Source organism: Danio rerio, chromosome 2, assembly GCF_049306965.1.
Source record: "Danio rerio strain Tuebingen ecotype United States chromosome 2, GRCz12tu, whole genome shotgun sequence".
Taxonomy (NCBI): Eukaryota; Metazoa; Chordata; class Actinopteri; order Cypriniformes; family Danionidae; genus Danio; species Danio rerio.
In genome coordinates, this window is record NC_133177.1 from 45647665 (window position 1) to 45671148 (window position 23484).

Here is a 23484-nt window from a genome sequence, read left to right on the forward strand (position 1 = left end):
ACTGTGTGGTTACCATGGTAAATCTTCGAAAGGGCATGTGTAAGCGCAATGAGCGCGTGGCTTCGGGGCGGGTGGTTGTCGGGTCCATCATCACAGTCCAGTTACCCACGACTGTACGACTTACAGCACAGAAAAAGCCTCGTCGCTCATGCACCTTGACTCAGCGTCAACACCGCACGCTCAACCGGTGCATTCGGTCATTTTGAGAAGCTTGACTGTGCGGTAATGTGCGTTTCGTGCCTTCACTGCTCGGTGTTCCAGCACCGCGCCCGGATGGAAATGTGTCTTCCGGGGAAAAGCATCTTTCAGCCAACGAGACACCGAGCACAACACTTCGCGCAGCCTGGACATCTGCAACTTTCAACAGAAGCTCGTGCCTTTTTAAGAGCGCGCGCGATTTGAGACGAACATCTATGGCCAAACTTACGCGTCCAAGAGGGGAGAAGAGCCGTGGAATATCTGACCGAGGCCCGTAAGATCGCAGACCCCTCGTTTTTTTGCCATTTCATTCTGATCTTACTGCCGTCATTCATGGATGTGCACGCAGAGGCGGGTCCGTTGCACGTGCAGGCGGTGGATGAGCCACCGGGAGGCGCCACCGTGACCGTCACCGCCGCGCAGTTTCAGCCCCAAACTGTGCCGGGGAGCGACGGCGAGGATGTCCTGCAGGAACCGGGCGCTGGAGTTCAGACACCGTCACCGGCAGCCGCGGAGGCTGATCCTATCACGGAGATCGAGAGCGAGGATGGAGCGTGCGCAGGGACGGACACACTGCTGGAGGACAGCGGCGGACAGAGCGCGGTGAAAACGGAGACAGTGGGCTCCAGCTGCAGCAACGAGAGCTGTATCCCGACACCTGGATGTCGGATCTGCTTTCAGGGAGCCGAGCAGGTGAAGTAAGGTCGTTCGTTCGTCCCGTTCACGCTGTTTATTGTCGGCTAGCAGCCTATATTTATGCGTCACACAGACGACGTGTTTGGTTGTTGCCAATATTGTGCGCAGTTCAGAACAGAACCGAGAATGCTTTATAAAATTACAGTTAAATTCCTGAACTTGAACTGAATTTGTAATTAAAATTGTAATTTATTTATTTTATTTAATTTACCCCCCAGTTAGGCCTATTTTCATTTCTTTATTTAGCATTGTGTTAATCTAAATCGGTTTATTAGGAACAAGCAATGAATCAACATTAGAAATACTAAAGATGCATATAAAACACGAGCACATTAGTATATATAGCAGGGGTGTACAAACTCGGTCCTGGAGGGCCCGTGTCCGGCTGATTTTAGCTCCAACTTGCCTCAACAAACCTGCACGAATGTTTCTAGAAAGCCTGTAGCCTAAGAGCTTGGTTAGCTAGCTCAGGTGTGTCTGATTGGGGTTGGAATTATAACATTTGCAGGACACTAGCCCTCCAGGACCGAGAGGGCACCCTTGATATAGTATATATAGCCTAAGTATAGCTTGTAAGTCTTGGAATTTAAAGGCAGTAATGTAACTATTTAGTTCCAATTCCATTTTTGTTTACCATGCTAGAAAGATTGTTTCCCAAAATCCACACATTAATTTAATTCAGCACATCTCTTTTTAACAGCTGGTAAGGTAAAACTCATTAGTTTTCCCCCCTAAGGAAAATACTTTTTTCAACAACAGCTGAAAACTTTTAAACACAGACCCTTTGTTGGTAATAGACTGGATGTATTTGATGAACCCATCTGTTCGCATTAATTCAGTTTATTTTTTAAAGCAAGTTAAAGGCTAGACAGTTGTTCTCGCATCTGCCAGTGCTGTGATTTATTTATTTATTTTTTAGCAATTTTATAAAGTCCTTTTTTTTCAAAATACATTTTTTAAGAGTTTATACTTTTTCACGATTTTTAGTAAGCTTGTTTAGCATGCTGTCCCAGAAAAGAGCCCTGAGATCAAGGGATCCTCGAGCCCAGGGCTACCTGCCATTCACAGGGTGAGAGAGGACATTAAGCTTGGGTATATCTCAAAAACTCCCCCACCATAGGGGACTATGGTGCCAATTTGGTTAGTGGGTTTACATTTAAAACATGTCTTTGGACAGTGGGAGGAAACCAGAGAACCCGGGGAAAACCCACGTGGACCTGGTAAGAACATGCAAACTCCACAAAGAAATGCAAACCAGCCTGGCGAGGACTAGAGCCGGTCTTGCTGTGGTGCAACAGTGCAAACCACTGGGCCACTGTGTGGCCATTCTAGGTAAAGGGAGGAGTAGAAGGGGAGGAAGAGGGGTTTCTTCCAGACGAATATGGTTGTGGACTGAAGACTGTGGTTATTTATAGTGACTTAGGAATCATCTGATTGGAAGATCATGCATTAGTTAATGCAGGACCGGCTGTGGTCAATCATAAGCGCGTGATCCTCTCAAAGTTAGTTTATAAATAAACTTCACTTAAGTGTTTCTTTTTTCTACTTCAGTACTACTTGCATACACCAAATTGGCCAGCTTTTATTTCATGTACACAATCTAAAAACTTATATATGTTCATATGTAACATATATATTTTTTCTGAATAGCATTTTCGGAATTGAATGATAAAAAAATGTCCAATAGCCCCTCTGTAAAAAAACAGTTCACTTATATATGTACCAAAAATATGCATAAAGAAAATTTCACCCATCAGAGAGTGGCAGTGAACAAAGCTTCACCCATTTCCATGCAAATGATATTATCGATTAATTAAAAAACTAGAAATATTTAATTTTATATAGATGCAAACAACCATTAATATTAATATTTTTATATATATCAACATTTTTTTAATTAATCTTCAAGGCTTTATGGGATTGTAGCTCTCTACTTCATTCTTCTTTGCTTTGTTATATTGTTACACATTGTAGCTGGTTGATTTGGTTCATAACAAACACTCTTTAAATAATCCCTACGGGACAAATGAATTGGAAAATGTGGGTGGGCACTAATGCACACCACAGAAGCAGTTTGTGAAATGTGGTTGTCCCATCCAGACATGTTCATCCTATATATCATAAATACATCCAACTGTTGACGAGCATATGACAGTCTGTGAAACATAAACATGCTAAACATCTTTAGAATTTATTATGGACATACATAATTAATGCAATTATTAGAATATCGGAAACATCAATACTTTTTAAGGCTTTAAACAGACAGTGTGTGTGTGTGTGTGTGTGTGTGTGTGTGAGAGAGAGAGAGAGAGAGATCCATTAGAATACCTGCTGCTGCATTGATGTCTAATGCTCTTCTTCACTTCCTGCAGCTAATGTGCTTCCTCCAGGCGCCTTGTGTTCGTGTGTGTGTATGTGTGTGTGTGTAAATGTGCTCCACTCTCTTCCAGACTCATTATAGTTCTAAATGAGGATGTTTCTGAAATTATTCATGAATGCACAGATGAATCGTTTCCCGTCCGCTCGACAGATGATTCTCAGTCATTATGTGTATAGTGTTTCATTCACTCTAAATGTTCTCCTGGTTGAGATGGACACAGCTCCTCTGCTATATTCTCCACAAGCTCAATGCTCATCTGGTCTGCAGAGGAACTCAATATGAACAAATCAACAGCCATCAATCATCAGCTCATGCTCTGAAGAGTTTAGTCTCTAAAGTGAGAGCTTCCAATGGCCGAATGGTGTAGTGGTTGACCAAAAATGGCATCAACATCACAAAATGAACATGTGCAAAGTATCATGGGAGTGAAGGGTGTTCATTACTTGGAGTCTTGGAAATCTTTAATTCTGAAAGGTCCTTTGAAGTGGCCAGTTTTGAGCACTTTGAAAAGACCCTTCAATGTGGAGGTCATGATTGTTATAATGTCTTCTGAGACAGACAGACTTATATTACTGTTGGAATGCAACTCCTGTCTTTTATCTTTATGTCTGTGATTGGTTGATTGATGTGGCTGAGTGTGCTGTGATTGGCTGATTGATGTGACTGAGTGTGCTGTGATTGGCTGATTGAGGTGGGTCTACAAGTTGTGATTGTATGATTGAGGCGGGTCTACAGGTTGTGATTGGATGATTGAGGCTTGTCTACAGGTGGTGATTGGTTGATTAACATGTCTGCATGTGTTGTGATTGGCCGATTGAGGTGTATGTATGTTGTGATTGTATGTATGATCTCATTGTAATATGATTGGCTGATTGAGGTGTGTCTGCATGTTATGTTTGGATGATTGAGGTGTGTCTGTGTGTTGTGATTGGCTGATTGATGTCTGATTGTACTGTGATTGGCTGATTGAGGTGTCTAAGTGTGTTGTGATTGGCTGATTGATATGTCTGATTGTACTGTGATTGGCTGATTAAGGTGTCTATGTGTGTAGTGATTGGCTGATTGAGGTGTGTCTGTGTGTTGTGATTGGCTGATTGAGGTGTGTCTGTGTGTTGTGATTGGATGACTGACGTGTGTCTGTGTGTTGTGAATGCCTGATTGAGGTGTGTCTGTGTGTTGTGATTGGCTGATTGATATGTCTGATTGTACTGTGATTGGCTGATTGAGGTGTCTATGTGTGTAGTGATTGGCTGATTGAGGTGTCTATGTGTGTAGTGATTGGCTGATTGAGGTGTCTATGTGTGTAGTGATTGCCTGATTTAGGTGTTTCTGTGTTGTGATTGGCTGATTGATATGTCTGATTGTACTGTGATTGGCTGATTGAGGTGTCTGTGTGTGTGATTGGCTGTTGAGGTGTGTCTGTGTGTTGTGATTGGCTGATTGAGGTGTGTCTGTGTTGTGATTAGCTGATTGAGGTGTGTATGTGTGCGTGTTGTGATTGGCTGATTGTTGAGTGTGTGTGTGTGATGTGACTGGCTGGTTGAGCTGTGTCTGCATGTTGTGATTGGCTGATTGATGCGTGTCTGTCTTTTGTGATTGGTTGGTTGAGGTTTCTATGTGTGTTGTGATTGGCTGATTGTTGTGTATGTGTGTGTGTGATGTGATTGGCTGATTGAGGTGTCAGTATGCATTGTGATTGGCTGATTGAGGCATGTCTGCTTTTACTGTGATTGGCTGATTGATGTGTGTATGTGTTGTGATTGGCTGATTGAGCTGTGTCTTCATGTTGTGAATGGCTGATTGATGTGTGTGTGTGCGTGTGGTTGTTGTGATTGGCTGATTGAGGTATGTATTATGTGATTGGCTGAGGTGTCAGTATGCATTGTGATTGGCTGATTGAGGCATGTCTGCTTTTACTGTGATTGGCAATCAATGTGTCTGCATGTTGTGATTGGCGTGTTTGCTTGTACTGTACTGTAATTGGCTGATTGAGATGTATCTGTATCTTGCGATTGGTGTGTCTGTTCTGATTGGCTAACTGATGTGGCTACTGTGATTGGATGATTGATGCATGTCTGCGTGTTGTGATTGACTATTGACGGGTCTGCATGTGCTGTGATTGGCTGATCGACGTGTCCGTGTGTGTTGTGATTGGCTGCAGGGGGAGCTGCTGAGCCCGTGTCGCTGTGCTGGCTCAGTTCGACATGCCCATCAGCAATGTCTGCTTAAGTGGATCAGTGAGAAAGGCTCCTGGAGCTGTGAACTCTGCAACTACAGATTCAACATTCTGCCTATACATATCAAATCACCACAACAGGTAAACATCAGTAAATATCCGTCAGGGCTAAAAGCACATACTTATTAATAGCAAACCCAGAGGACTGATCATAACTTTGGAGTGGTCTCTTAATTCCTCCAGTGCTGCATTTACATTGTGATCCCATAAAAAGTATGAAGGCTCAGGCACTGCATTAATATATACAGTGATAATATATTTGCTTTACAGTGATAATAATGTTTTGCAATCTGCTTGTTTGCAACATTGAAAAGATTTTAATTTTAAAGAAATAGTCATCACATTTGTGTTTATATTAGTCGCTATCGGGAGCTGTGATCAGTGACTGTGTGTGTGTCTTATAGTGGCAGAGAGTCACCATGACTCTGGTGGAGAAGGTTCAGGTTATTGCAGTGTTTCTGGGTGGGCTCTTCCTACTGGCCAGTGTGTCCTGGTTGCTGTGGTCAGCACTGAGCCCGGAGGCATTATGGCAGCGCAGTGACATCCTGTTCCAAATCTGCTATGGCATGTATGCAGTCATGGACCTTGTGTGTATTGGTAAGACAAACCATATGCACTCAAACCGAATGAACTGAATTAAAATTTAGACCTATTTGGCAAATACATGCCCACTTACTCACTACTGACCAATCTAAAAAAGTGTACTATATTACAGGTGCATTATGTTTTTACTTAACACTTTAGTGAGGTTTAACATCGGTCCTTTAACACTGATTTAACACCGAAATCACCAAAATGTTTGCCACTGCTATTAAGATTTAAGTGTTGATTATATCTGAACTGAAATCAGAACTCCGTCAAACCAACATCTTGTAAATCAGAATCAAATTTTAAATTCAAAGCTGTATTAAAAATGGTGTTTACTAGAGGTTTATCAGTATAGCAGGGAAGAAATTATTTACATTTAACATTCTAATGTAGTGATAAAATAGGATTTTTACTCTAATTAATCACCAAAATAATCAAGACTCATTCAAACATATACACTTACCGGCCACTTTATTAGGTACACCTTACTAGTACTGGGTCGGACCCCCTTTTGCGTTCAGAACTGCCTTAATCCTTCGTGGCATAGATTCTACAAGGTACTGGAAATTATCCTCAGAGATTTTGATAGCATCACACAGTTGCTGCAGGATTTGCCATCTACACATCCATTATGCGAATCTCCTGTTCCACCACATCCCAGATGCTCTCGTTGGATTGAAATCTGGTGACTGTGGAGGCCATTTGAGTACAGTGAACTCATTGTCATGTTCAAAAAAACAGTATGAAATTATTTGTGGTTTATGACATGGTGCGTTTTCCTGCTGTAAGTAGCCATCAGAAGACACTGTGGTCATAATGGATAGGACATGATCAGCAACAATACTCAGGTAGGCTGTGGCATTGACACAATGCTTTATTTTTACTAATGGGCCCAAAGTGTGAATCGAGACTCATCAGACCAGGAGACATTTTTCCAATCTTCTGTTGTCCAATTTTGGTGAGCTTGTGCAAATTGTAGCCTCAGTTTCCTGTTCTTCGGTGACAGGAGTGGCACCCGGTGTGGTCTTCTGCTGCTGTAGCTCATCCGTCTCAAGGTTGGAAATGTTGTGTGTTCAGAGATGCTCTTCTGTATACCTCGGTTGTAACGAGTGGTTATTTGAGTTCCTGTTGCCTGTCTATCAGCTCGAACCAGTCTGGCCATTCTCCTCATCAACAAGGCATTTGCTCCCATAGAACTGCCACAGATCGTTTTGACCATGTCCAGATGCCTAAATGCATTGAGTTGCTGCCATGTGATTGGTTGATTAGAAATTAGCAATAACGAGCCATTTGACAGGTGTACCTATTAAAGTGGCCGGTGAGTGTACATTAAATAAGACATCGGTAACAGGAAAAGTACAACATAATGAGTATATAGACGAGTATAGTGCAAAAACTGAAAGAATAATCCTGTAAAGTTTTATTCATAAATCACTTTGGATTTAAGAATAAATAATGTTTGATAATAATAGTTGTTTAAAATAAAGTTCCACAAATATAGTAGTTAACGACAACTGAACCAAAAACGTGAAATTGTATTTGCACCATTGCACCCCTAGTGTTCACCTATACTAATAACATATCCTGTGTTCACAGGTCTGATTGTTCATGAAGGCGGCGCTGTTTACAATGTGCTTTTACGATGGCGGGCTGTAAACCTCTTATGGGATGTCCAGAACTACGATAAAAGCAGAGACCTAGAGAACACACACAGCCCTCACCGCAACCTATGGTTACCCCTCACACACACACACAGGGTGTCGAACACACATACGCAAACCACCCGACTGGAGTCATCTCCTCGTTGCCCGCTCCACCTCTTTTCCATGTGCCTGAACGGGACCACCAACCTCTCGCCACAGGAGCAGGGCTCGGGCGAACTCGTTGTCAGAGTCACGTCAGTTTGACCTATCGGTAAGCCCCGCCCTCTCTTAGTTTGCTACTGTTGTGAACTCAGACAAATAAAGAGAGTTGCTAACTTTCTTACAATGAGCGCTTCGTCCCAAGGTGTTTTTGATACATTTTGGAGATGGAAGGAGCACCTCTTGTTGAGAAGTGTCTAAGTGGGATTTAAATATGCAATGGAGAGATACATTTGAATAAGTATGGTGGTTAACAAGATTCATTTGGAAGAAAGCGTCCCAAATTACCACAGGGTAAGATTAAAGTCTGCATGAACCATAAGCTGTGACCGTTTTTTTTTTTTTTTTTAGAGAAATGGAATATTAAATGACAAAACAGTGGGCGTGGCTTTTTATTTTACTGCGATCTGATTGGATGTAGTAAAGTAGGCATTTCTTAACAGACACTCCCTCCCGGCTATTTCTGTTTGTTGTCAAAATTGACAGCTGGAGGGGCGTGGATAGGTATGTTAGCCACACCCTACACCTCGGACAGACATAATCTGAGAATTACATTTTCTTAATGAGATGCACAGATTAATTTTTCACCAAAAAACTAGCAATGTAAGCTAACAAAATCAGTAAGCTTTGGTTTTTATTTTAATTTATGGAGATGACAGGCGCTAACTAGCTAACGTAAATGCTACCTATCTAACTTAAGGCAGAGGCTGTATTACTACAATTGAATAACTTGCATTGAAATTAGTAAAGTTAAAAGCATTGTTGGTGAGACTTACTTTCGAATAAATATATACACTACCTGACAAAAGTCTTGATCCCAGTTATAAGAGCAACAAATAATAGCTTGACTTCTAGTTGATCATTTGGAAAAGTGGCAAAAGGTAGATTTTTCTGATGAATCATCTGTTGAACTGCATCCCAATCATCATAGATACTGCAGAAGACCTATTGGAACCCACATGGTCCCAAGATTCTCACAGGAATCAGTCAAGTTTGGTGAAGGAAAAATCATGGTTTAGGGTTACATTCAGTATTGAGGCGTGTGAGAGATCTGCAGAGTGGATGGCAACATCAACAGCCTGAGGTATCAAGGCATATGTGCTTCTCATTACATTACAAACCACAGGAGAGGGAAAATTCTTGAGCAGGATAGCACTTCGCATACTTCAGCCTCCACATCAAAGTTCCTGAAAGCAAAGAAGATCAAGGTGCTCCAGGATTGAACAGTCCAGTCACCAGATATGAACATTATTTAGCGAGTCTGGGGTAAGATGAAAGAGGAGGCATTAAAGATGAATATAAAGAATCTTGATGAACACTGGGAGTCTTGCAAGATTGCTTTCTTTGCTATTCCAGATGACTTTATTAATAAGTTATTTGAGTCATTACCGAGATGTATGGATGCAGTCATGGGAGTCATACATAATATTAATTCTTTTTCCACTGCATCATGACTTTATATTCTACACTGTACATTATTTCTGTTAAGTGACAAGACTTCTGTCAAAGCAAAGTCAGACCTTTACTGTCCTAATTAAATAATAAAAAATCAAGGCATGACCATATTTTATTTTGGTAAATAAGCGTAATCTAGAGGCCTTTGCATTCCATATAAGCCACTTCTGATACCAAATGATCAACTAGAAGTCATGTTATTATTATTTGTTGATTCTAAAACTTGGATAAGCGACAGAACGTTTCTAGTGTAGTTTTGTCAATTTTTTTTGTTGTTAATGTCATTTTGCTATGTCTTTGTCTGAATTGTTTGAAAATTCCGACACCCATCCTATTAGGACAGCTGGAATTCCTCCAAGTACCGCAAGCACAACATTTGACCACTTGTATTGCATACATACTGATGAGGCCAGTGTCTCTCTATTGCTCTGAAAACTAAAGTTGTCCATGTTCTCATCCCTGATACTCAAATACCATTAACTTATCTGCGTTGAAGGGGAGGGGCTTACCGATATGTCAAAAAAACTCATTCAGGGACCAATATGGGAGTGGCTAACCAATGGGCGGAGCCTCAGTGCTGAAAGGAGCCTTACTTGAAAAGCACTTTAGAAGATACGCAAACTGAATCGAACTGTATATTGAACATGTACTTTGAACCTGGATATCGGGATCAGTCTTTGAGCGAAGAAAGACTGCAAAGCACTCCATACACGGACTATTACAGAATTATAATGCACACAAAATGAATTACTGCTGTTAGACGAATGAATGTTTGTTTAAAACCTACTTTTTTCAGGTTTATGATCATTTCTTTATTGATGAAGTGCTGTTTCGCTACGCTTCACCTACCATGATAAACTGTACCGTGTTCCAGTTACAGGAACATTTGCTTTAAGCAGCCTTTCCACTATCACTGACATTCATTTGAGATTTACTAGCTGTTAACTTTTTCACCAATGCTTGTTACCTTCCCTCATTCAGTCTACAAATATATCCACTGAAAAAGAAATGAAAGTTTTACAGATATAGTGTTGAAAATAAGGCATTTTAGTTTAAAAAGAGAGTTGGTCTAACTAATTTCAATCCATGAAAGTTATTTACATTTTAATAATATTTATACATTTTTTACACAGACATGCTGACTTTATTAAAAAGGCAAAGGCCAGTTCAAATATTTTCACATCTATATCTTGATTTGATTAAGTGTACATCCCCCTTTTTGAATTATATGTTTAAAATTCTGCCAAATTCCATGACGTTCCACGTCATGATTCCATCCTTATTTTCCACACCGCAGTAGCCATATCAATGGCAGTAAATAAAAATTTCTCTCCATTGGAAACATTTGTCGGAGATAGAGAGAAGGCAGCTTTACAGTTAACACTACTCTAGAGCAGTGTTTCCCAACCATGTTCCTGAAGGCACACCGACAGTACACATTTTCAACCTCTTCCTAATCAAACACACCTGAATCAACTCATCAGGACATTAGAAGGGACTCCAAAACCTGAAATGAATGGGTCAGATAAGGGAGACATCCAAAAAATGTACTGTTGATGTGCCTCCAGGAACAGGGTAGGGAAACACTGCAGTAGACAACACCACTAATACATCCATCCCACAGGGAAGTGCTGGAGAAACACAGGGGGATTGCAAAAGTTGAGTGCATCTTTTGCCGGTATGATATTCAGAAATGCGAGCTCTCATTTTACTCTGTGCCCATCTGATTTTTACCATCCCTCAAAATGTCTTCTGTCAATGCTTAAGTTAAACATTGTGTCTTTAAACTTGTGTCCTTAAGATACCAAACATTGCCTGGGAAATTCCACAAGCTATTTAAGACATGGTACATAAAATAGGGAGTGGGATAAATACAAATATGTTTTATCATAAAAAAAGCACACTGAAAGCCTTCATAAAGCATATTAAAAGATGCAGCTACAGAGAATACATTCTTAGATTTTTTTTTTTTATCCAAAATTGGCACAGAAAATATCTTAAAAAATTCATTCCGGTATTAGAGCTGCATGAATCTGAATAAATTTTAGGCTATTTTAGGCTATATCCTGTGAACAGAGATGCTTTTTTTCTCAAAAGCAGAAAAAATGGCAGTCTAAGCAAGGAGCATTTTCATTCTAAAATGGCGGTTTTATAACAAAACTGCACTAGTGTAAAAGCAGCTTGAGACTGAGATCAGGATTGTCCGTCACTTCTGAATAAACAACAAAAACAAGAAGTAATTTACTAGCAGATTGAACAAAATTATATATATATATATATGTATATATATATATATATATATATATATATATATATATATATATATATATATATATATATATATATATATATATATATATATAGTTGAAGTCAGAATTATTAGCCCCCTTTTGATTATTTTTTCTTTTTTAAATATTTGCCAAACGATGTTTTACAGAGCAAGGAAATTTTCACAGTATGTCTGATAATATTTTTTCTTCTAGAAAAAGTCTCATTTGTTTTATTTCAGCTGGAATAAAAGCAGTTTTGAATTTTTTAAAAACTATTTTTGGGACAAAATTATTAGCCCCTTTAAGCGGATGTTTTTTTCGATAGTCTACAGAACAAACCGCCATCATACAATAACTTGCCTAATTACCCTAACCTGCCTAGTTCACCTTATTAACCTAGTTAAGCCTTTAAATGTCACTTTAAGCTGTATAGAAGTGTCTTGAAAAATATCAAGTAAAATATTATTTACTGTCATCATGGCAAAGATAAAATAAATCAGTTATTAGAAATAGGTTTTTAAAACTATTATGCTTAGTAATGTGCTGAAACAATCTTCCCTCCATTAACCTGAAATTGGAGAAAAAAATAAACAGGGGCGCTAATAATTCAGGGGGGCTAATAATTCTGACTTCAACTGTACATAGTTTTTTGAATTTGTCAGTTTGAATAAGTTGAGAAATCCCTCATCCTGGATGAATCAGCTTTTTGGATTCATCTCTTGAACACAATGTTATGCCTTCTATTGGCGTACGAATGTAATTTAAAGCACAAAGTTGATTTAATATGCTGATTTTGATCCAAACTATTAACTTTGTTCCAGTAATGGTATGATAATTTGACTGTTTGCAATTTAATCTTTTTAAGATGAATCGTAGAATTACTCTCCAGCCCTGGAAACACAAGCATTCGTCATATTTGGTGCTAGCTGATGATTAGCACAGCCTACAAATGATAAGTCACTCAGAAGTGCTTTAGAAGTACAATATCCTAAACGACAATAGGAAACACAGACAAACAGTTTAATGAATGTAAGAGTCTTTGAATGTCGTTACATTTATTGCCTATAGACTGATGCACAGTAAAGATACAAAAAACGAGAATGATTTTCCTGCTGTTTTAGTGTTTTTATAGGCTTTGAGTAGAAAAATAATAGGACCAGAGGGAATAGTGTTATCACAATCCTGCAGCTCAACAGAAAAAACAAGGTTTATAAAATATACAGCTCCTCAGAAAAATATAACAAACAATATAAACATTGCACATATTCACTGTCACATATAAAACAGATTTAAAGGGCACTCTGTGTGTGTTTTGCATATGTATGTGTATTGATTTCTGTGTGTGTGCTTTTAAAGGCACTGCGTTTGAGTGCTTTTTGATTTTCGGGATCTGGACTTTCTGCCTGCAGAATTCCAAAGAAATGCTTTAGTGGACTTCAAATGTCGATACAACGTGAAATATGGAACAATTTCAAGCACAGGAAATGAATGCGTGTCTGTGGAAACATGATAGTGGCTGCTGTGAAAAGTGTCTCATGATATTGTCTTTGGTTCATTTATTTTGCACTCAGTCAGCACTGAAGGGTCATTCATTCATTCTGAAGTATATTTGTGTCTCATTTTCTGAGCTCAAAGGCACCTTTAAGAGAAGAGTTTGTGTTTTGTGCATGTGTGGGATCACCAGTTACTGCCATGGCTGCTGATGGATTGACAAGTGCTGAAACGTTTCTTCACTATGAGACTGATGTACGCCTTCATCAGCTTTGCGATGTCCACCACCTACAGAGAGACACAGACAGAGAGAAACCAGTTATTTTACTCACTGATATAACAATGTAAGTTTTCATTCATATTTTGTTTTAGATATCATTTTTTTTCGCCATTTAATTATTTATGCAAACTTTTTGTACGTAAGGATAAACCAATGATACTTTAACATAATTACATACTAAACACAAAGAATGTTTTCTACATTTTATATACAGACGACCACATTGTTACATTATCCCAGGATCTGTGAAAAGGACTACATGCACTGTAGTTGGCGATGTCACTTTGTTACAAAAACACGCTCCTGTAGCCTATTATTGTTTTTAGGGCTGCCAAGTATGTTTAAAAGACTACAGACTAAAGGTGTGATACATAAGCATGTAATGTTTCACAAAATCCTGTTTCTTTAGTATATGTGTGGATGATAAATTGTATCATTTTCAAAACCTTGCTATTTAAAACTGGTTTTCAAGTTTGCATTTTCAGACCCCAAAATCCAGCAGTCTAAAAAAGGAACATCATAAAAAGTAGTGCAGGGAAAAGATTAATCGTGATGAATCGCATCCAAAATAAAAGTTTGTTTTGACATAATATTTGTGTGTGTGCTGTGTATATTTATTATGTATATCTAAATACACACATGCATGCATATATTTGAGAAAATGTTTATTTATATTTAGATATGAAATATGTATATGAGGGGTGACACGGTGGCTCAGTGGTTAGCACTGTTGCCTCACAGCAAGGAGGTCACTGGTTCAAGTCCCGGCTAAGTCAGTTGGCATTTCTCTGTGGAGTTTGCATGTTCTCCCTGTGCTGGCGTGGGTTTTCTCCTGGTGCTTCGGTTTCCCCTACTGTGTAAAACATATGCTGGATAAGTTGGTGGTTTATTCTGCTGTGGTGACCCCTGATGAATAAAGGGACTAAGTCAAAGAAAAATGAAGTAAATATGTAAATGACACAAATTATATATTATTTTAAATATCATTTATTCATTCATTTTCCTCCGGCATTGCCGCTTTATTAATCAAGGGTCGCCAAAGCGGAATGAACTACCAACTTATCCAGCATACACTCTTGTGTTCAACACATACACTACGGCCAATTTAGCTTATTCATTTCACCTATGGTGCATGTTTTTGGACTTTGGGGGAAACCGGAGCACCCGGAGGAAACCCAACACAGGAAGCACATGCAAACTCCATAAAGAAATGCCAACAGACCCAGCCAGGGTTTGAACCAATGACCTTCTTGTTGTGAGATGAAAGTACTGAGCCACCGTGTCGCCTAATTTAAATATCTATGCAAAAAAAGTTTTGTTTAGTTTTGTTTTTATGTATGCGTGTGCATTACATAGACATAATAAATACAGAAAATAAACACACATATCTTATGTCAAAACATCTAGACTTAATCACATCTGTAATTAATTCTGTAATTACATTTATAATTACAATTTTGACCATCCCTTACACCTTAAACCTACCCATACCATCAAACCTGTCCCTAACCTTACCCATGTCCCACCTCAAAAGCACCAGAAGTGTTCTGCAGTACATTATGAGCACATTAAGTACATTGTATTTATATTCTGATGTAAGTGCATAGTAATTAAGGACACTTAATACAAAGTGGGACGAAAAATTTAAGTTAAATAAATGTACCGCGATTGAAAATGTCTTTGTTGTCTTGACATAAGTTGTAATTTTTTCAGTTGACATTTTTTTTTATATTATGTTTGATGAAGAGACATGATCATTCAGGCCTTTATAATGAAAGACCAACAATAAACAAAATAATTAAATTAAAATAAAAAAATATATATTTTAAAAAGAGGATTTATAGTTGCGCTCAAAGTTGCACTCACAATTTTATTATGGGTTGTTGCTATATCGATGCACTGATGATAATAAAATATTATTTAACTATTACCTTACTTTACGTGTTTCAGATATTCATTCATTTTCCTTCGGCTTAGTCCCTTTATTCATCAGGGCTTGCCACAGCGGAATGAACCGCCAACTTATCCAGCATACGTTTTACACACCGGATGCCCTTCTAGCTGCAACTCAGTACTGGGAAAATGTTTCAAGTATCTGTTTTATTGTAATTCTAGGAAGCATCTTACATTTACACTGAAAACAGGTAAATCCACGTCATTTCAAACCCAAGAAGTGACTAAATTGTCTGATTAATCATGAAACATACTTTCCCCCCCTATAAAATAAATAAACTACTGTATAAATTCCCCCTACTTTATGAACAAACAAACAAAACAAATCTAGATAGTAAAGAAGTGTACAATTTGAGACAGCCACTGATGAGCTAACTCAAACTTAATTCCTGGAGGGCCAAAGCCCTGCACAGTTTAGTTCCAACCCTGCTTCAACACACTTACCTGTAGGTTTCAAACAAGCCTGAAGGACTCAATTAGTTTGATTAGGTGTGTTTAATTAGGGTTAGAACTAAACTGTGCAGAGCTGTGGCCCTTTTGGAACTGAGTTTGAAACCTGTGATCTAGAACAAACATTAAAGCATTAATCATAATAAATCCAACTTAAATGATCTCCTTAATGGTTCAAGACACCCTGGAGTACTTAAATTTTTTTTTTAACAGATTTGTGTATGTTGAGCATCACTTAAGACAGGGGTGTCCAAACTTGGTCCTGGAGGGCTGGTGTCCTGCAGATTTTAGATCCAACTTGCTTCAACACACCTGCAAGGATGTTTCTAGACTGCCTAGTAAGAACATGATCAGCTAGGCCAGCTGTGTCTAATTGGTGTTGGAACTAAACATGTTAGCACCTGTCAGCTTTAATTGTGGTAAAAAATGGAAAATTTTGAGCTTTTGACAGCTAGTTTCATCATCTGGGTTTAAAATCATTATTGGGGCGGGATCAAAATCAGTGACGTATTGCGAATCTGCTGGTGGAGTGATGACGCGTCAGTTTCTCATTATTATTCATAGCGGAGTTTTCTTATCCTATGAGAAGACCCTGCTTATTAGTTATTCATGAGAGCACGTGCAAGTCCTCCTCATTTATAGTGTTTATATAAACATGATTATCCTTATAATGATATAACAAAGTGTGGTTGTGTGTATATGAAATTACGAATGACAAATGTATCAGGACATTAAAACAATGTTTATTTCTTTGCATTTTTACTTTTTAATAATATAATTATATAAGTTAGTGTCTCATTTTGTGAGCCAACTGAGTTGTTCGCTCCCCTCTTTCTCCCCTGCTCTGCTGGCCAAGCAAACTCCTCCCTCTGCTCGCAGTGCTCCTCACCCATCTCTGAGCATTTTTTGAAAAAATTCAGAGGTAGAGTTGATCCGAATGAGGGGGGTTTCATGGCCCTATAAATGTGTATTTTTATTTTACTGATCAGGCAATACTTGATCTACTCCAACTGCCTAATTTTACTGTTGTTTATAGAGGCATAGGAAAAGATCAGTACCATGCTTGTGTTGAAGAGCAGCTCTCGTCCTTCCACGCTGATCTTGTAGACATTTGGTTGAGGCGCACCGAAGGACAGTATGACCTCATAGAGAAACACCTCGAGAGGCCATGGCTCCCCGCGCTTGTACACACACACACCCTTACGACTGACACCCAACCACAGCTCACCAGGATACACACCATCTACACACTGAAGAGAACAGAGAGACTTCATTCAGTAACATAATGGATGATGGCTCAAGTGTGTGTGAAGGTTTTTTTATAACTGTTAAAACTGAAACTAAGATTAAAACTACTGGTCAATTGTTTTTTCCATTAATGTCTACATGTTTATTTCTAAATGTATGTGTGTCTATCGTGATGCATTTGTGTGTGCATATGCTCACCTCCACATCAAACAGTGTGGATCCATACCCCTGCCACTCCTTAATAAGACCCATGTATTTTTTCATGGCTTGATCTTGCTCCATCCCCTGCAGTTTACGCCACTTCTCCACCAAACAACTCTTTAGCCCCGCCTTCTCATCTTGTAGCCACGCCTCTATGGCTGCAGGCTCCTCCTCTTGGCGCTGTCGCCCCAGTGTCCCGCGGAAGCTCCGCCTCAGTGTGCCCTCCAGAAAACTGCTCCTCTTTCTGTCGGTGGACGGTGTGGCAGAGGCGAAGCTCCGTGCCGACTGCTGTACCCGCGCTCGCAGTCGCTCCATGGGGAAAACCTGATCCAGCTCCGGCAGGGCACTCTGGGTACTGGAATCTCCCAGCAGATACTGCAGACGCAGGGCTGCCAGAAACTGCAGAGTCTCTTCTGGGGCAGGATACCGACCTCTGATGACTGCTTCATGGGCCTGAGGGAGATTCACAACACATTTAAAAGGTCTCGTAAAATGAAAATACATTTTTTTAGATGTTAGTTTAAATTTGTTAGTTTTGAATACATCTATAAGCTTGTGTACTCCAAAACAGTTTCTCAATTATTTTTTTTGACATTACCTTATACTTTAGTTTCTCATTAAATCATAACCAATCAAATGCTCTCTAGTAATGTTTTCTGACATTCCCCGCCCCCTTCAAGATGCTTCTCATTTCATTTCTTTTGATAGATACCACTCACACTGGCAGAGCTCTAACGCTATTGGCTATTTTTTTATAAAGGGGAGGAGCTACTATATGTCCTACCCTGTTTCAGTGCAGTTTACATCAAATTACAAATAAAAATTGCACATTTCAAAGCACTTCATGGGACTTTAAAGAAAAGTTTACAGTAAAGAATGCAGAACAGAAATCCCTTTTTTTCTTAAAGTCATTAGATGCATTAAAATTTTACTGTGCATACATGATTGCATTATGAGGGCCTTAAAGGGCTAGTTCAAAAAAAAAAAAAAGAAAAATCTGTAATTAATTACACCATTGCCTGGAGACCTTTGTTCATCCCCCATTCTCCATTGACGAAAACATTGCAGATACGTTCAAAGTCTAGTCAAGGAACCAAAAATATTGTCAAAACATTCCAAGTGACTTCAACTGTAATCACACTAAGCTCTAAGAACACTTCTATGCACCAGACGAAAAAAGAAAAAAAGACTTTGCCTATGTCTGCTACATCAGATTAGAGTGCACATTTATTATGGGCATCAGGACGCTTGTTGTGAACCCTGACCTGACACAGAAGAGAAGACAATAGACAATAAACGACAGACAAAACAATAGACAATTTTATTTATTTATTTATTTTATTTTATTTACAGTTTTTTGGTGCATAAAAGTGTTCTTGGAGCTGTATTGCTACAGTTTGAACTACTGAAGTCACATGGAATGTTAAGACAGTGTTTTTGGTTCATTTCCTAGACTGTGAATGTCATTAGTCTATTGCTGTCTTTGGAGAATGAGGAAGCACTTAAATTTCATCTAAAATATATTAATTTGTGTTTTTAAGAAGACGAGTAATTAATAACAGAATTTTCATTTTTAGGTGAACAAACTCTTCAAAACGCAAACTATTCAAAAGTGAAAATCATGCTATTTAACAACAAAAAATGTTATTCAGCCTATATTGGAACCTGAGGGAACCTGACAACCAAAAGAGGAATATCAGGCCTCATAAATGTGTTGTGTGTGAACAAAACAATGTGTATGTGTGCAGATTCTATACCAGGTTGCATCGCTACTGTATGCAAAATACGCTGTTTTTGGTTGTATTCATGGATCTGTGTAAATGGAATGATTTTGAATATGAGAACATTTACATTCTTAAGTGTGCTGATACCTATCAAAACTACTCACTGAAAGAACTTGGTTTACCAGTTTACATGCAAATCAAAAACCTAGTAATGCAAATGAACTTTTTGCAAGACTGTATTTAAAAATGTTTTTTCCCTGGTAATAATGTCAACATGCAAGCATCTATGCATTTTACTTTGTTATATTTACATGAAAATTTACATGTTCACACACTTTATTGTTTTTTTAAAAGATTGTTGTTGTTGTTTTAGAATGTTTGTGCAAGTTTTAGTTTACGTGTCTTGTGTAACCGTAAACTTAATGAGTGATTTATTAAATAATTAATTCAAACTATTTTTGATTCATTTAGAAACTAAGTGACCGTCTTTATGAATAGCCAATTGAATCACTGTTCAAAAAATAGATTCATTCGGGAATGAAAGGCTGCAGTGTTGCTTAGACTTGCAAAAGCTCTTTTCCAATCTGGTTTGAAACTATTCCTTCAACAGATTAAAAAAAAAATTCATAATAAGAAATATATTTAAAGATATTAAAGATACTAATTGAAATCAAACCTGCTCGAACATGAATGCAAACTCCACACTGTCAGCAGGTACATTCTCAGGTTCAGAGAAACAGAACAGCTTGAAATAAAACTTCCAGCTCTCTCCGTCCTGCTCTTTATTGGCCAACCTGAAAGAAATAGAGAGAGAGAAAGTTGTTCCATATAATTCAAACAACTCATAGAATGTGCTATGAAATTTGTTTTTGTATCAAGATACAGCAAATATTCCTATAATATCTGATTTCAAGAATGCTGTTGTTGTTTCCGCTGTGATGGAAAAATTTCTGGTCCTTAGCGTGAAAGAGCCTTTTATATTGTAAGGAACAACCCATTTAATTTATTTATTTTTGTTAATCAAAATTCTCTCATGGTCTTTCATCTCATTTGTTTACATTTGATGCTATGTCTTCAGAAGCCTTTTAGAGAGTTATAAATTAGTTTATGCAACCTACAGTATTAAAATTATTGTAATATATTTATATCATATTAAATTTAAATATTAAAATATTTGTGGTTTTGGACAGACTGAAGCTGGTGTGTAAAAGGTGAGACTCACTTCTCAAACTTGGCGAGGATGTCGGCCACCACAGTCCTGCTCTCTATGGCTCTGTCTGTGTTGTCGTTGTGTTCAAACAAAGCAAACATGTTCCTGCAGTCCTCCATAGACAGACCCTTCAGCAGCTTCTCCACCACCTGCACACCATCAGACACACACACACATATACAGGTCAGATAGCTTTTGAACACAGTGTCAGACCAAGTGCCAAAACACATTTGCAGCCAATAAGCAGTAAGAGGCGTGTCTTGTAACTAAGGGAGAGATATCAAAAAATGGGCGAGGTCCTGTTGGGTTATGGGCGTGTTTGTTTTGTTCCTTTCAAATATCAACACTGTTTGGCAAAATTCGCTTCATGCACCTTTTAACCCTTTGATGCTCAAGTTATATGCAGTGCTTCACACACATAGATTTTACTTGGGCGGGCCACCTAGGAATATTAACAGCCATATATTAAATGACACATTTTTTTTTTTTACTATTACTATCATCCTTTTACACTTTTTTTTGTATCCGCCCAATTTAAACAAACATCTGCGATCAATTACGTAGTGGAAAATCTTCTCTCATTTACCCACTCTCGTTTACTGTGTGTGCAATACCTGTCAGCACTCCCTGTACTCTCCAAAGAGACGCGACTTTTTGGGACTTAATGATGTGTGTGGCTGGGGTTTTTAAATCTCTTAAAATGTCAAGGATTTGTTTTTGGTTTCCAGAAACACTCTAAATGACTCTAAATGAAAAACTTCATTAAACAGTCAGAGGGGACGAAATTAGATCTAAATTGGCTGCTAAATATTTGAACACCATTAGAAATGGCTAAACAACTCATTTCTCTTATTAAAATAATCTACACATTTTATTCTTATAATTTTATTTTTCTAGAGATACTGTCTGTTTTTTATTCCTTTTTTTCTGTCATTTATTTATCATTTCCTGTATATTTTATTAATTTGATGTTAATATATTGCATATTTTATACATCTAAAATGCATTGGCAACACTGTACAAAATGCTCCTGAATAGCTCAAAAATTAGAGAAATAGTGGATTTCTTTCTTTTTAAACTTTAATCTATTGAAAAGAAACAGTGTATAACAATTTCTTAATAAATTAAAAAATAATTTTTTTTTTGTTGCATATAGATATCTATTTCTGTGATGTGGGTAAAAAGTGTCCTTTAATATGGCTACCACCGCAGGTTTATTTCAAACCTGTGGGAAGCACTGAATGTGCAATCTTTTTTTAATGCACAAAATGAGTCTAAAATGACATATAAATATATAATATTCATTCTGTTATTTCAATAATGGCTGAGCATTTCTTTGCTGAATTTTTAAAAGAAGTGTGTTTTAAAGGGTATTATTGCAGATATTCATTCATCACGTATCTGTTTTTTATTTTTATTTCCACAAATCATATCCACTTGTCAAGACATGTCGTATTAAATACGATTTCCAGGTCCAAGCCGCTACTCATTTCAATTGAGAAAATATTCATTTATGGACACTTTTTAATCCCATCCCATATTAAAGTGAATTTTATATAAAATCATGGTGTACACAACACTCTCTGGACTCAGAGACACCAATATTTTAACAATATATAAAAAATTAATCACTTTCTGGTCATTGAATAATAGGCATGGATATATACATTGCGATCATGATTTTCGAAATTACTACAGCTCTTTGTAAACAGTAATTATTACCACCTGATGAGCCTACCCATACAGTTTGATTTAGTGCTTGTACCCGAAAGCCACTTTGTGTGGCGTCACACTTAACAAGCAGATAGCATCTTTATTTCTTCTTTATAAATGAAACAAAGTTTTTGTACATCAGTTTTGCACATATGGGACAAAAAAAGACTTGATATTTGGTCATTTTGCAAGTAAATGATTATTCAAAAGGTATGATTGGAAATGAAATGGAAATGAAACATGACTAAGGAATACTGAACGATGAAAGTCATTTCTTGCAAAGAGAACAGAAACTTATTCTGGTCACTCCAGACCTGTTTTGTGGATCAAAAGGTTAAAGTGTGTCTCATTTTCAGATGTGTAAGTGTGGATGTGTGTATGTGTACCTCTCCGGCAGTTGTGTGCGAGTTGATGGTGATTTTGCAGGATCCTCCACCGTGGCAGTAAACGGTCGCTGTCATTTCCTGTCTGCTTAGGATGGCCCTCAGCTCCTCCTGTGAAGGAACATACTCTCGTCCACGCACGTGTCGCAAGGCATCCTGGGAAAATGCAGCATAGCGCTCCATCTCTGTGCCTGGGTACAGCTCTCGTGTCCTGAGAAGAAAATCAGACACACACTGATCAGTTGACATGGTTAAATAACATCATCACTCTTTATTTTTCGTAATGTTGTCTGGATTTAGAATGTAAAGTTATGTGGTTGACTAAAACACAATATATTAAAATTAAAAACTACTAAAGTCCTCATGAAGTTTCTTCCAAATAAAAAAAACAATTAAATAAAAAAACCAAAAGGAGCCATGTTTTCAGATGTTTATATTGATTGTTAGACAGCACATTATCAATGTGTTGACTTCAAAAAATTCAATATTTCATGGAACAACTCTGATTTTCACTTACAATATATTTAATATAAGGCAAAAACTAATTTTAAACCTTTAAAAAGTTTTATAACAAAATGAACATTGAGAGGATAAAAACAACCCCAAATCAAAATAAATATTTGAGCTTTATATATTGAATGAATTACTTCACATTGTCTTAACAAATGTGTAAATCATTTCCCAAAAGTAAAAAAAAACTATATCTTACTATATTACAAAAAGTACTTGCTTCTACAGTAGACGGTGGCTGAATCACCTTAATAATAAAAGCAATAATAATTTTTTTGAGTTTAGTCGAATTAATTGTTTTGAACTGATGTCAATCATTTGTTGTTTAGCTGGAGGTGGGGTGCAGGTGTAGTGCTTTGCCTCCAGTTTTGTTTTGTTTATTTATTTTTTATTTCTTTGATGAAGTGTTTCTACAACACTTAACGACAATCCAGTTCCTCTCTTCGATGAGTTCAAAATAACAATAATCTATTGTAAATATGTAATTCTCCGGCCAGCCATTGTTTGTTTTCAGTTGTTGTGAAATGGTTTGCGTCTTCATTAAGCACTTGCTTACTTTTTAGCATACCGGATATGCCCTCTGGCTCCAATATCCTGAGTTATATTCAATATTCAGTTATATCTATTTAATGG

General features: G+C 37.8%; 2 protein-coding genes across 5 annotated transcripts in view; one reads left to right on the forward strand and one right to left on the reverse strand.

Annotated features, from left to right (window-relative positions):
- Positions 1–77: 77 nt before the first annotated feature.
- Positions 78–11362, forward strand: marchf11 (membrane-associated ring finger (C3HC4) 11). Of its 2 annotated transcripts, XM_073929183.1 has the most exons (5): positions 78–891; positions 5439–5594; positions 5918–6110; positions 7698–8015; positions 8109–11362. In XM_073929183.1, exons 1-4 carry the CDS (start codon positions 532–534, stop codon positions 8006–8008), a joined length of 1020 nt encoding a protein of 339 aa, XP_073785284.1. In that variant the 5' UTR covers positions 78–531; the 3' UTR covers positions 8009–8015; positions 8109–11362. The 2 variants fall into 2 exon arrangements, with proteins under 2 accessions (XP_073785284.1, XP_001338632.2); XM_001338596.7 differs by having other exon boundaries at positions 7698–11362.
- A 1364-nt stretch (positions 11363–12726) lies between these two features.
- Positions 12727–23484, reverse strand: part of myo10 (myosin X) — a 95290-nt gene continuing 84532 nt past the window's right edge. For all 3 annotated transcript variants that reach the window (XM_073929123.1, XM_005171401.6, XM_073929125.1), the window contains 6 exons: positions 22345–22552; positions 20258–20394; positions 19712–19829; positions 17309–17764; positions 16921–17112; positions 12727–13467 (listed from right to left, as the gene is read on the reverse strand). In XM_073929123.1, coding sequence (XP_073785224.1) covers positions 13366–13467; positions 16921–17112; positions 17309–17764; positions 19712–19829; positions 20258–20394; positions 22345–22552 — 1213 coding nt within the window. In that variant the 3' untranslated portion in view covers positions 12727–13365. The remainder of the gene's footprint in view (positions 13468–16920; positions 17113–17308; positions 17765–19711; positions 19830–20257; positions 20395–22344; positions 22553–23484) is intronic.

Coding starts and splice junctions, on each gene's coding strand:
- marchf11 (XM_001338596.7), top strand. CDS start 532: ATGGATGTGCACGCAGAGGCGGGTCCGTTGCACGTGCAGGCGGTGGAT. Junction 892..5,438: donor GCTTTCAGGGAGCCGAGCAG/GTGAAGTAAGGT, acceptor GATTGGCTGCAG/GGGGAGCTGCTGAGCCCGTG. Junction 5,595..5,917: donor ATATCAAATCACCACAACAG/GTAAACATCAGT, acceptor TGTGTCTTATAG/TGGCAGAGAGTCACCATGAC.